We start from the raw sequence: 14,410 nt of genomic DNA on the forward strand, positions 1-14,410 counted from the left end.
TTACATTTTGTTATTTGTAACTTGCTCAGGGAAGAGATAATTTTAACTACATCTTTTGCACAAGAATCTCGCTTTGTTAAATGTAGGCTTAAATATAAAACACATTGAAAAGTCACATCTGAAAGGAGCCATTCAAATCCATGTCTGGGATAACATGCAAGCTCTTTACAATTGCTTCTTTTTTGTGATCTTAATCCACACGTGCAGAACGGGCACCTTACGTGACAGCAGAAGGGTCGTCTTCAGCCACCTTTCCCATCTCGTGTAAACAAAGCAAAAGACAATCCCAGAATTTCTATTTTTGAAAAGTGTTTACTCATGTAGTTTGAATAAATTAATTTGCAAATAAAAATTAAACTACAGTATAATATCATTTGAATAAAATGATTATAACAACTACAATACAGGGGTTTCTTGCTGCATAAATTTCATTACTTAATGCATATAATCTGGAAAATGTCAAAATCAATTATATTTCTATGGAAAGGGTGTAACAGCAGTTACTTGTACATGACAGCTAGCTGAACTTATAATACAGGTTTCCTGACACATGCATTTCCTGAGTGAACCAAACAATATATATAATTTCTTTTTCAAAATGGAGAAACAATTGACAGTCAAAGTAAATAATTCATGACATCTACGCAACATAGGTCTTTCTTTAAACCAAAAAAATTTTATAACAGCTTTGAAAGGAAAAATTAAAGCTATGCTATAAGCTACAGAAATTTGCTACTGTCAATTATACAGTATGCATTTTGAAAAAAAAAGTATGAAGCTGGCCAAAAAAGCTCAACTCAATCCTAAAAAATGTCAGGTTGTTTATTTGCCATGAAGCACAGTGGGTTAGCAGCAAAGCTGGATGTAGTGCACTGGCCATTTCTGGTGGATACAGAAGGGAAAGGAAGGGTAGGGAGGGAAGAGCATCGAGAGAGGCTACTAACTAGAGCCCACCACAGTGTGAGCAGACGTTACACAAGCATCCCACACCGAGGTCTAAGAGTCCAGTCCAGTCCCAGCTCAAGCTCTCCCCTCACAGATTGCCAATTGTGTCAAGTTGCACGAGGATGCCAGGATGTAGGCACGCATCCCTTGGGTACCAGGCTTCAACTTTTGTTCCGTGTGTGGCCTAAATGAGTAGTTGCAGCTCACAGCAGGGTCAAGGCAAGCATGTGAAGGCCCCTTGGCTCCCACACACCAGTTTGCAATGGGCCAGATGAAAGGCAGAACATCTGACTGACAAGTCTGTCACAACTTGGGACTGTGGCCAATTCACAAATTGCTCCCTGCTCCCCACATGTGCATAGGCACATCCACCCCTCCCCTCACCCCCTGCCCCAAACAGCAAGGAACAAAACAAGCCTGGTCTTTCAGGTTTGTTAACGTTTAACATTGGAAAAACCCTCACAAATGTCACTAATGCTAAATAAAGAGATGTGTTAGCATGAAGGGAGAAAAAATCCTTAATCTAGACTAAGTTGCATATTCAAAGAATCTGGTAAATATTCTCATAACCAGATCTTAAGTACAGTCCTACCAAAAAGACATTTTAAGAAGTCCTTCTTAGCTACCTTTCAACATGGTTAAAGCACACCTTTATTCCATCATAATTTGCATTAGCTTTGTTTAAAAAGCACTTTAACTATTCTAAGAACTCAGTATTTTAGATTAAAAAAGATTTTTCTACCATTTCCATCTCATGTCTTCTCCATCCAGAGCTACTCTACACATCCAGTCGCTGGATGTAACACACTATGACCACGCTACTCTCTAAACGTTCTACATATTTTCAATAATAAAGATAAATAGAAAAGAGTTAATATACACGTTATATTTTACAACGTTTGCATCCAAGCTGTAAACTAATGTTTTTTGAACTATTTACCCTCCATATACAAAAAGAATGAAACAACTTTCAAACACTGTGGGCATGTGATTCAAAACCATTAAACAGAAGGCATCGAAGTTCATGCTACAACACTTCCTTCACCTCTTCAAAAGTAGTTATTAACTACCAAAAGCAGGAGTTCTCCCCCTTCTTCCCCTGTTTCTTCCATTTCCAGACCTTTCTCAATAGAGCGGAATTTAGCTGTTGTAACAAAAAAAACCAAAAATTCTTCATCTTAACGCAAACCAGCAAAGCCCAGAGAATACGAAAAACAGTTGGCTTAAAAATCAGAATCCCTTAGCTTATCAGTTTACTGCAGTCCTCAGTAACACACGTGTTAGTCAAGAGGTCCTTGGAAAATAAGTCTGATATAACCCTGCTCACCAGCCAGCTGATGCGCACAGAACGGACAGGCTGCGTGAAAAGTGTGAGTACCATGAGGAAGAGGAATTTGGGACCAATATGCAGTTGTCTTTTCTGAGCATACGTGTCCACATGGGCTGAATGCATGAGTTGGAGGTCCTGCATCCACATAAAATCCCGCTTCGCATCCAAGCCACAGAGGCACATAGGGGCCGACAGAGCGGCACATGGGACACTCGCGATCCTTGCCGTCTCTCTCCTCTTTGTTTCCCCAGTTGTGATAGCCGTGGACGTGGCCACAGTTCAGATACACCCACGGCTGCTTTTCATCTACAACATCTTTTCTCTTCATGCTGGGAAATGCCAAGGTGTTAAACCCCACGGGACACTGGGGCCTCGCTGCATTTATTTCCTGTCTTAGTGCCTCCAGGTGCTTGACAGTAGGAGTGCGTGAAAGCCCTTCTGCAGTGCGCCACAGGAGTGTCGCTCCACACAGGTCAATTAGAGAGCCATCTTGGAGCTGGTTCGTTTCGTTCTCGACCTTGTGATGGACAAAGAGAAAGAGGTGTCACCTAAGGTTGCCCGAAGAGTAACAAAGTACTTTCATAATACAAACCTGCCTGGAAGATCCAAACAAAAAGTTTCAAGCAGCTCCTGACTGCCCTATACAAGATACCCATAGAGAGCCCAGTGCCAGCTTCTCTCTCCCGCTTTTTTTAAAACAAAACAAAACAAACTTCTTAAGAAGAGATTAATGTACATTAAAAAAAAAAAACACACGCAGAACTCTTCTCAAACCTTAACATTTTCTCTCAACTCCATCCCTATAGCACTCCCAACTATGTTACTTTAAATGCATCAGAGGAATGGCGCAAGACAAGTCTTGGTTAGTCCTCCATCACATTAGACTGTTTTCTTCAAACACACCTTTACACATGGCTTTCCTCTCTTCCAGAAAAAGTCAACTGTCAGAATTCCTAACTAAATGCATCACTTAACACGTAGCATTTATTTTTGCTAAGAGATCCCAAGTCATACCAAAACAAATAATCTCCTGGAAATGTTGCCAATGCTTTGGAAACAAGATGAAAACTCAATGGTGGAAATGGATATCCACGTATACAGGCATCTGTCAATAAAACTATAATTATTCTTTATTATTCTATAAAAAAAGGAAAAGCAGGAAAACCTTAAAAGCATAAACTCAAGAGGGAGAATCAGGAAAACACTCTTCAAAATGTGTGCATGGCTATGACAGTTTGCAGAAGAGCAGAGCAGACTGGCAACTCAATGTAGGAGAGCAGTCTAGATCTACAATTAAGTACTAGTTTGCAGATAAACTGTCAGTTATTCAGGTTGAGCAAGCCACCTTCTTGTATGAAGGCAGACACATAAGAAGTCAGTGTAACTAATTACAGAGGCAACATCTACACCGAATGAGGCAGATTCCAGCTTCTGTTTATGCCCAAACTTTACCACTTATGGTTACACCCATTTTAAACAGGTTGCATAAAACAAGTACTCTTACCATTTTTCCTCTCTGCTGAGCTGATCTGGTTTCACGGAGGCTGAACACATTCCCACACACAGATATCTCTCTCCACACCCCTGGCTTGGAGTCTTCTGTAAATCCATTACGAGGATGCATAACAAGAACTCCATTTGTGGTTAGACCATCCATTTGCCCATCTGATGTCTTCCACTTTGCAGCTTTCTCCTAAGAGAAATTACATCAATGACAACTTTTAATTTGGCTGAAGTGGAGCTATGACTTAGTTTAAAAATAAGCCTGCACTGAACTCGAAAAAAAGAAAGAGTTCTCTTACCCCAAGAAAGATGTTTTTTGAGGAGTCAAATCCTGCAGCATATATTCTTGCTGTAAAAGGAGGGTTACGTTCACATATGATTCTGCAGGCAAACCTTGATATAGTGCTCTGCACAGACTGTGTATCTGAATTACTCTGACTTCCAGGAACTGTATCTGTCACGACAAAGTCTATAGGACTCTCCGTTGACCGACCAATCTGGAAAGGGATTAAAAAAAAACTGTTTAGAAGTTTGCCTTCGGATCTAGGAATATTCAAACTCAAAACACTTAAAAGTGATGCAGAAAAAAATCATGACATTCCAGTTTGAAGCATTCCCCTCCACCAATCTAAATTTAGGTTTCTAAAGCCTAATCTGAACTGATGAGTTATTCCACCTCCATGTGACTACAGTTATTCTGAAGGCTGCACACAGCCAACTGAACAAAGGGGAAATATAAAGTGATGTAATTAAGTCAATTCTGAGACAATTTCCCATTGAAGGCGTTCTCATCAGAAAGGCTACACTCAGGTCAGCTGGACCAGCTGCAGCAGCGCCAAAACAGCTAGGAAACAGCAGTTAGATGGAAGAAAAGTGATACTCAGTCACTTTGCATGCCCAGAATATTTTGAACAATACCAAACTAGATGGAGGTGTAGATGTAGGAAAATTAGATTACATGAGCTGGCTCTCCAGCTCTGATGGGGCACTGAGAAACAGCGAATCTGTCAGGAAAGACCACATACAAGAGGTTTGTGGCAGGGAGGGCTTACGTTTATATGCACAGAACACAACAAGAATGCAACATCCGACTACAATCAGATTTTTCTAGCAGCTGTGCCTTCTTTTCTGGTTGCATGAAAGAATGAGTTTTGCAGTCCCACACAACTCTACAGGGTTTGATAGAACTGCATGGCTTTCACTGCTTTTCCAGACAACTCATCTTGTCCTTTTCCTTATGAAGTATGAGGAGAAGTTACAGCCCTCTCCCAAACATCCGCATAGCCAGCTTTAAAGCCTGCTTACACACTAGTACCTTTCACTCACTGCCAGAGCTCTCAGCCTCTTATAAAATAGCTGGTTATATTAAGACTGATTAACTGCTGGGCAGGAGACCCAAAAGCCTGAGGTGCTTTTTGGTGAACGCTGGAGAGCTTTCATGAGACTGAAACTGCTTTGTCAGAATGTATTTTTCTATTGCTGCTTAGGAAGGACAACCCATCAGTACACAGGGATTGCCACTGGCAATTTTAGAGCAGCATACATGCCACAGCATGCCTGAGAAAAGAACACTTACACAAACGATAGTTTATGCTGCAGTTAGTTCATTACAGCCCTTTTGCTCTGCTGTAGGTATTTGCAGTTGCACAGCAGCTTCCTCTGCCACTTACCAACACCTCCCACCTCCTTAGATCCTGCAGTGGCGTCACAGCTAAATGCTGTGACAGCAAAACTCCTTGCCATAAATTTGCAACAATAAAAAAACAAATCAACACAAGATCAGTTCAGGAATCAGAAGGAACAAAGCACACAAAAAAACCCCACAACAAAACCCTTCCTTTTGAGAAAAACAGGAAACAATTATAAGATATGAATGCACACCACAGCTGCAAATGTGTTTGTGGTTCCTTCTCATACATACAGGAACTGCAGCAAAGTTGCTCTGAACTGCCAGCATATCAGAACTCGGCCTCCTCTCTACACATTTCCCAGCAATTTAGACTTATTTCTGGGTTTGCTTAAAAGAGTTAGGGGTATTTTTCATATTAGTTGTGTCAAAAGCTTTTTGTAATTCCCATCGTATTTCTTCTACCTCATCTCCAACTGTGTGATCTCAAATCCCTTTGTAAATGCTAGAACCAAAGTTCCACGTGCTTAAAGAGAACTGTGCACTTTATTCTTCATTTTGCAAGGAGGGACTAGAAGACACGTTATATGACTTGCAGACCAGCAAAGGCAAAACCATAATCCTGTGCATTAGTCACAAAAAAACAGCTTTCACCTCTGACCAAGCCTAAAAGGGATGCATAGATATACAGCCTTGTTCATGTGATGGCCTCGGAAATGAACAGAATTAAATGTCTCTGAATAGTACAGTGCAGAAAGTGACATGTGCAAACTTTTGGGTCGGAGGGAAAAAGCCTGTTGAGAGGATGTTTTGTTAGAAAATACCAAGAGTGAGAATAGATTTATATACCATATTTACTTCACATACCTGGAACATATCTGTGTTGCTGTCATGTGTATATTCAACTACTACTGTCTGAGCCCGAGACAAAGTGTAAGATATGCTGTGTTGGTCCTTATTACTTATTGCCTATGGAAAAAACGCCAAATATTATTGAACCAGTGAACAATAACTCTACTGAATACAGCAGCAAAGCAGACTATATACAAAACCAGGCTCTTTTTCTGCTCAATTAATGCATTAAGGTGGATGGTTTTTAGTGACACACCTGTACTTAAACTCCACAAAAACCAGTCCTGGCCATTAAAAAAACCTGCAGGATTGATTCAGCAACAGACCAAACTGGTCTCTTTACTGCACACTACAACAAAATAAACGTAACTAAGACATATTATTAGTCATGCTTCATGTTAAAACAATGCTGGCTTTGACACAAAAGAGCAAAACAACTGAGTTCAAAGCTAAAACTGACTGTAATATCTTCATGGCCTTCTCAGCCTCAACTTCTCTAACAGCAAAGTGAGGACAAAAAACTTAAGACTTCACTCTAAAACCAGGATCCGAGTTCCTACTAAAATCACTGATGATTAATACAATACACAGACAAAAAATGTAACTAGTAGTGGTGGTAAACAGAGTAAAATGGAGAAACTCAGCACAGGTTGCAGAAGTTGTAGCAAAGTAACCTAGGTTTCAGTTTGATAGTCTAAATTTTCATTCTGCAACTACCTACTAGGAACTGAACACTCTCCTAGAAGTGCTTCTAAATAGTACTTACTTGAAGACCATAAAAAATCAGCAAGAATAAATGTTCTTTTTGTGGATCTCCTATAGATGCAATTCTGTTACAATAACTTTGGTTAGCAAAATGTTTTTTATTTCAAAATACTTTATGCCATTCCCTGAATTTAGGAATCAATATTAAGTGTCAAGATATTTAGGGAGTCAAACACTTAACACCACCATATTTGTTCAAGGGCCTGATCTCGACCACTGAAGATCTCTAAATAACCACTAAGCATTCTCAAATTCCATTGGTTTTAGTAGAAACACTCAATTTCTTATTGAACATAATTGCATGTACACTTGAAATGCCACAATACAGAAGCATTTCATGGTAATACCTTTAGCTATAATATAATAGTTGTGACATGAAACACAATTCAACTTCAGGACCTAAGCCCGCCCTTTACTGCTTCTTAATGGGAACTCTGAACTTGATTACAAGACATATAAAACATGCCCTGCAAAACCCACATCTCCTCATCCCTGGGGAATTCCTACACACTGGAGAAGAGTATCAAGTACACGCAGAGCTGTGGCAAAGGACCATTTCAAAGTCAGCTTCATGTGAAGCAAACTTAGACCTAAAGCATGAGTGAATGCAAAAACAGGAAGTCTGTAGCGAGTTTGGAAGGAAAACAAAATAGAAAGTGTTTCACACGACTAGCCTGTGCCGTGAACATTCATGTTTCAAAAATAAACATTTTTCTTTCTGGACACAAAAAGGATGGGGCACCAGATTTGTTTAGCTGAACGGCTTCTTGCTAACCCTGACAGGTACTAAAAAACCTTGGATAAACATGAACCATTCTTTTCACAGCGAGAACTTCATGTTTTTTACATCACTTCATCTCAGCATAACAGCACGGAGTTCACTGAACTCTTTAGACAGCACCAGGAGAAACAAGACTTAACTAGACAAACTGAGCTTACCTTTGCTGCTTGAGGGGTACAGGCAATATGCACAGTGCTAGGTTTCACCCCATTTGCTTTGGGCCTTTTAAATAAAGCAAACCTACTTTTTCTTCTTCCTCTATCTCCATTTGGGAGAGACCCATTGTACCTATCAAAAAGCACAGAAAAAGAACCAAGTCCATCTTCCTGTATTACTTAGCTTCTCATGAGATACAGACCCACAAGAACTTTCATTCTAAGCACAAAGACTTCTTAATTAGTACAGTATTAACAATAACAGATTTCCAATTAATCATATCTATTTAAATCTGAGAATTGATAAACACAATATTGAAAAATACCTGCAAAAGTACAACATATATACACAAGCTTGTAGGGCAAGGAATGCAGATTAATCCCAAAGCTACGATCAACAAGCGAAGACTTGGGTCCCAAACATGAGAATATGTAAGGTTATATACCTATCTAGCTTTATTCTCTAAATGATGTGTTCACACTGTAAATGAAAGATTCTAAATACTCACCAACTCTAATGGAGAGCTAGTATTTTAAAGAACTTTGACTGAAATAAAAACCCATAAGAAATAGATATGCTGTCCTCCAAGACTCCAATTTAATCCATTAGAAAACTGTCAGACCCTCACTTTGAACACATTAGCATAAACAGGCCAGCCGGCAAACCTGCTTTATTAAAATCTTCTGCTTGCACCTGGATATTATAGTGTCAGTGACCACGTTCTTATAAAACTCTTTTCATTTTACTTGAAGTCTTAGGGAACCTCTCCTTCCACATTAGTCATCTGCCTAGGTATAACCTGCAAGCAATTTGGAAAGCCTTTGCAAATTGTCTGCCTCTGTCATTAAATGCTTACCTGGGAAGAACACAAGAGCCAAAAAATAAGCTTACATCTACTCAAGTGTTTAGAGCCCAGCTCCAGGCTCATGCTGTCACAAAAAAGGTCACGTACTGCAGTGCAACTTTCCAATATATCACATTATGTATAACACCTGGTTGCCACTGAAAAAGGCAGCTCTCCCTCCACTCCGTCCCTTAGATGAGATCAGCTACCAAAGAAAAGCTGATCAACTCATCGTTCTGTTGCATGCTCACTAGATATATACTGCAAAAAAGGAAGTTCAGGTGACAGACTGTGGGACCACCTCCCACAGCAACCTCCATGTTACCTGCTTTAAGAGCACCTTGAAATTCTATCTTCATTCTCACTTCCATCCAAGACACAAACACTTACCCTAATACAATCAATTCACCATATTTTACTGGTGCTTTTGATGGATGATTTTCTTGATCAGGAGAAAACATGAGCTTAGCTAATGACTTCTTCTCAAATTTCAGGTCTCTGATCAAGAGTTGTGGCACACTTTTTTCATTATTTCCTGTAAAAACAAAGATAAAATTAAGTGCAAGAGAAAAGACTCAAATCCATCAATTAAACAAACCTGCACAGCTATCTGATACAGTAGGTACAATATTTTGTGTTTTACCTATTTTGTTTTTGTTGGAAATAATTTTTAAAACATATATGTAAAGCAACATCAATTAAGGTTGAATTGCCTAGAAGATCACAAAAAACCACATGTGCATTTAGAAAATTCCAGTGTCGCCTTGATAAAACACCCACAGTTGTTTTCCTCCATGCTAGTTTTTAGTATAAAAACATCCTTTAGTATGTTTGGTTCATCTATCAAGAATTAGAGCCAGACAGGGATTAAATTTAAAGAAAAGAAACAACAAAGCAAGACCAGTCCATTAGCTAGAGAGGTAGAAATTTTCATGGAAAGTATATGATTCAGAGCTTTCCAAGAAATTTCTCGATTTGTAGATGGAAGGAAGTTGTATGGCAATTTGATATCAAGTCTAGCATACAAGTTTGGATTGTGCATTGTGATCTTTCGTGTTTAATCAGAGACAGAAGTGGTACAAACAACTGTTTGAAGGAGATTTCCTGAGGGAATTCCACATAATTCTTAATGAGACGTCTCTTGAAGTGCAATTTTTATGTCATACTTCTGCTTTGAGGAATAGTTCACATTAGTATTTTTTTACAGCTTCTCATTAGAAACATTTCCAGACACCTCTGACCTACCCAACCCATCCCTGATCTTCTTATAGAGAAAGCCTACCCAAAAGAGCACTTGCTGATAAAGAAAAAAGCTGATGCTAGCCTGTTTGAGGCTTTCTTTAACAGAAACAGGAATATTGCCTTGGTTCTTCCAAGTAAGTTCTCCTACCAACTCAACAAGCTATTAAGTTTTTTTAGTACTGATGGTTAACATTTTGCCTTCTGTTCAAATACACATTTTGTCCCACATAACATTTCTTGAATCTTGTCATCAATTTTCATCATGACTACAATGCTGTATCTCCATTTTCTTCTACCTCAACTAGTCTGTATGTACTAGCAGGAAAGATGTCATCATGCACATTTTACCTACCCCCATCTTATGTCCTAACAACAGAGAAAAGGATGTGGCAGTGCTTGACACCCTGCTCACATTTGTTCAGAAGCTGATACAAAGATCCCTCTACTCTCTCCCCACCTTCGTTGCTCCTTCACAGAGAAGCTTGACCTTCAACAGCTCTTCTCAATCTACCAGTTCCTTATGCAGCATGGATATGTTGATCCCCCCCCTGCAATCAGCTCACAGCGCTCTCTGAAAATTCAGTATGCTCCTTCACGCTTTCTTACATGCTATCCCACACCTCTGGGAGGGCTTCACAAATACAAAGACATCTTATTGTCCTACAAACTTTTGCTGTGGTGCCTGCAGAACACAATCAGAAGGCTAAATTGAAAACTTTTCCTTTAATTTCTCATTATTTTCCAAATCTCTTCACCTTTGCTCTCAAGTCTGGCTACTGTGAATTTCATAGTGCTTGAAATAAGAAGTTAAATTAAAACTGTCTTTGTGGTTAGCACGCATGTAACATTATCACAGCAGTATCCTGACCCACTGCTAGATGTGCGAGCGCATTATAATAAACCTGATCTGCACAACGCTACTGTGTGGAGTCTGTGTCCCCTCTACATGACAGTTATACCAATATATTTTTGTTGCATAGGAAGCAGTGTGCATTTTCACTAGGCAGCTATCCTGGTTCAAGCCTTAGGGTATCCATAATTTAGCTAGTGCAGGAAAGTGCCTTATACTGATCCAATGGTCCCCATCTGTCACACAGGAATAGCAACAGCAGGACAGGAGAGAGCAAAACAGTAGAGCTTGCTCAGAAGCATTTATAGATTGCTGACCCACGTGTAGCACTAAGTTAATGGGATGGTAAGGGTACTTAATGTTGTAGGTAAGGCCCAAGGTTTTGCCTTTAAAGTTCTATAATGAAGAATTTAAAGTAAACTAACATGAAGAAGTGGCCTTCAACTCCTATCACACCAGTAGTCATAACACATCAAAGTGGAGATTATCCCATTTGATAAACGGATCCCCACAACATTAACTGTGTTCACAGTTTTCGTGTTTGCTACTACCATCTGGGGTCCTCCTTGCTTCCTGCCATCACAACTCTGCCTTGCAGCATGACATCAGCAATTCTCTGAAACCACGTGCCTTTGAAGACACTGCAGGGGTGGTTTACTGACATTAATGCTAAACTACTAGCTCTTAGCATTTAACAGTGCTTGGTTCTCTAGCCACATCTCCTTTCTGAAGTATTTCTACTTAAGTGAGTATAAATCTAAGTATTTATCTGTATATAGACATAAGGATATAAATATACTTACTATGAAGTATTTCCACTCTCAACCTCAGCATTTCTCGTTTTGCATTATTTTAAAATCTTCTTGCATTATAGTTGCTTATATATTGTCTTCCAAAACCAGCTCCTAACATTCTAGTCTCCTCCCCAAATGATTAACCTATTTTCTATTTGAATATTGATCTCCTCAGCAGTCTCTCCCCTGCACTTCAGTCTTCTCCACGTAAAACTAATTTCATCTTGGCCATTGTATTTCACATGCAATGCTTCACATTTCTTTGCTAGAATACATAACAGTCGTCCTTTGAATCGACATTTAAAAACTCAGAAAAAAAACTGCTATGAAATCTATAACACCACCCATCAGAAAATAGCACAGGACTTGTAAATACCATGACAGGGTAAAAAAAAAAAGTTTTGAATAGTATCCACCCAACACTATGGTGTTTGAAAAAGAGCTAATCCACTCACATAGAGAAGGTGGGAAGGCAAGCATCAAAAATAACTTTAACTTTAGTCATTAGTACAAGAAAAGGTTTGGCATAAGTTCTCTTCTGGTCACCCAAGTGAACAATTGCATGGAAAGATTAAAAAAATACATCTCCCAGTCACAGAGTTGGCTTCTGAGTCTCATTAAAAGTAATTACACATGAACAGTTAAAGGAGACATTCAAGTAGAAGGGAAAGCCATATCATTGTACTCTTTCCTGTCACATTCAAGCACTAGTCTCACAATCTGGAGGCAGACTATTCTCTGGGAAGATACAGCAAACTATGCTTCAGAACAGATGAAGAGTTTAAGGGTCTGCCCACTCTCACTGAACATGCCATTTTCAGTGGGGAACCCAGAGATAAAATGAATTTTGGTTGGTTTTGAACTATCAGCTTTAGCTTACCAGCCATCCTCGATCATTCAGCTGCCTTTTCTGATCATGAGACTCATACACCATTAGTCTTTGGTGGCTTCCCCAGAAAGCCTTCAAATCTTGTTTGCACTGAGGCACAGCACTTTGTGAATAAGTCTGCTATTTAGTAGACCAAGTACAGCTTTTGGAATTGCAGCAAGAAAGGCAGTATCTTAATGGTTAAAATGAGGCAGGGGGAAGGGAGAACATAAATTCAATGAGCCCAAGCAGAGATTCATTAAACACTCGGCTGTGAGCTAAAAATACTAGAATAAAAGTCTCTTTGTAATAAATTACCATCATTTTCTAAACACAGAGCCAGCATTATAGGCTGCTAGCAACCGTAGCTAGTGCCAGACTAGCCCTTTTCTGAAATACTGCATAAAAAACACTTTCACAGTATAAAAAGAAGTCCTCTGTCAATAAGTATATTAAAATAAAAATATGCTGATTCAGATACAAAAATTGGATTTTTTCCATTTTTACAATATTATATTTTTTATGTTCTATGTCTACATATTCTAAGGTTTGGATTTTTTTGGGCTTTTAGAAATAAAGCACAAGACAGCCTTGTGTACTGATGCTTTTATAAGATTTGCTATTTCTAGTTCTCCATTTACTATCCTTGCAATTATCATATCCAGCTCCTCCATCAGCAAGTCTGTGTTAAATCAGGGAGGATATGGAAAAAATATAATCCAGCCGTTCTCACAGGTATGCAGTGACAGGACACAAGGCAACAAACAAGCTGCAACATAGAAAATTCTCATAAGCTCCTAGGCAAAAAACCAGTCCAGAGAGGCTGTGGGATCTCCATCCCCGAAGATAGTCAAACCTCCGCTGCATGTGGCCCTGAACAACCTGATCTAAGGCAGTACCGTCCCACTTTGAGGAAGGGGACTGGACCAGACAATCTCCCAATCTAAATTATTCCAAAAAGACAATTTATTTTAGGAAGCCAAACACAATTTTATCAAGCAACTGAAATATGCACCTTAGGTGCATTTTTGACCAGTTGGACATAAATTATGAGCAACTCCTCCATTACCAATGAAACAAAATTTTACCCTTATTCTCCTGATATTTACATATTCCTGTCTATAGCTTTTTGTAGATTTAAAACCCCATACTGCTCTTCAAACAAGAAATTGTGCAGCTACCTGACAAAATACAAGTAGAACCCATCCTACTGTTGCCTACAGGCAACATCCATTTACACATTTAAGCTCTTTAGCACTCCAATTTCCACGAGGCAATCTTGCAGCTGCAAGATCAGAAACCTAACTCCTCTGAATGCATGCACAGTAATTCAGTGCCGTATATTCTCTTCTATGGTTACATCTCATCCCTTCAAAGGCAAAATCTTGGCATCCAGATTTAAATGACCAGAATATCAAAGTTAAAGTCACGGTGAGACACAAACCAAAGTAATTCCCAGTAGACTGACTTCTTGTTTGACTATAAGTCCCCATCAAGTTCAGGCTGCCAGATTTCACAAACAATACCGATGTTATTGCTGAACTACACTAGTGTGAGCAACAAGGAATCAGCTCCTAGCATCACTACGTGTCTGCAAGCTGAGACAAAGATTGAGAAATCACTTTCTTGTACATGGTGGTTAAGTCACTACTGGAAAGTTACTCTCCTTTAACTGTTTTTCCTAGCAACTTCCAAGCTTTTCTTGAAACAGTTTTTACTGAAGCAATCAGCTGGGCAAAGAGCATGCAGAAGAATATGTGTTTATCAGACATAATTTTCACACTTCTAACAGTTTCCAGTTAAAAGACAAGCTCACATTTCCTTCATACACATATCTGGAACTTTAAGTTCAG

The 14,410-nt window shown here is 39.2% G+C and overlaps 1 protein-coding gene across 1 annotated transcript in view; it reads right to left on the bottom strand.

The window, feature by feature from the left end:
• Positions 1-296: 296 nt before the first annotated feature.
• PELI1 (pellino E3 ubiquitin protein ligase 1) overlaps positions 297-14,410 on the bottom strand; it is a 17,009-nt gene continuing 2,895 nt past the window's right edge. Inside the window, exons 2-7 of the mRNA XM_010075281.1 lie at positions 9,194-9,338; positions 7,962-8,091; positions 6,273-6,374; positions 4,078-4,275; positions 3,780-3,968; positions 297-2,792 (exon numbers count right to left, since the gene is read on the bottom strand). Coding sequence (XP_010073583.1) covers positions 2,226-2,792; positions 3,780-3,968; positions 4,078-4,275; positions 6,273-6,374; positions 7,962-8,091; positions 9,194-9,264 — 1,257 coding nt within the window. The 5' untranslated portion in view covers positions 9,265-9,338 and the 3' untranslated portion in view covers positions 297-2,225. The remainder of the gene's footprint in view (positions 2,793-3,779; positions 3,969-4,077; positions 4,276-6,272; positions 6,375-7,961; positions 8,092-9,193; positions 9,339-14,410) is intronic.

The sequence above is a fragment of the Pterocles gutturalis genome, unplaced genomic scaffold (genome assembly GCF_000699245.1).
Source record: "Pterocles gutturalis isolate BGI_N339 unplaced genomic scaffold, ASM69924v1 scaffold16427, whole genome shotgun sequence".
Classification (NCBI taxonomy): Eukaryota; Metazoa; Chordata; class Aves; order Pterocliformes; family Pteroclidae; genus Pterocles; species Pterocles gutturalis.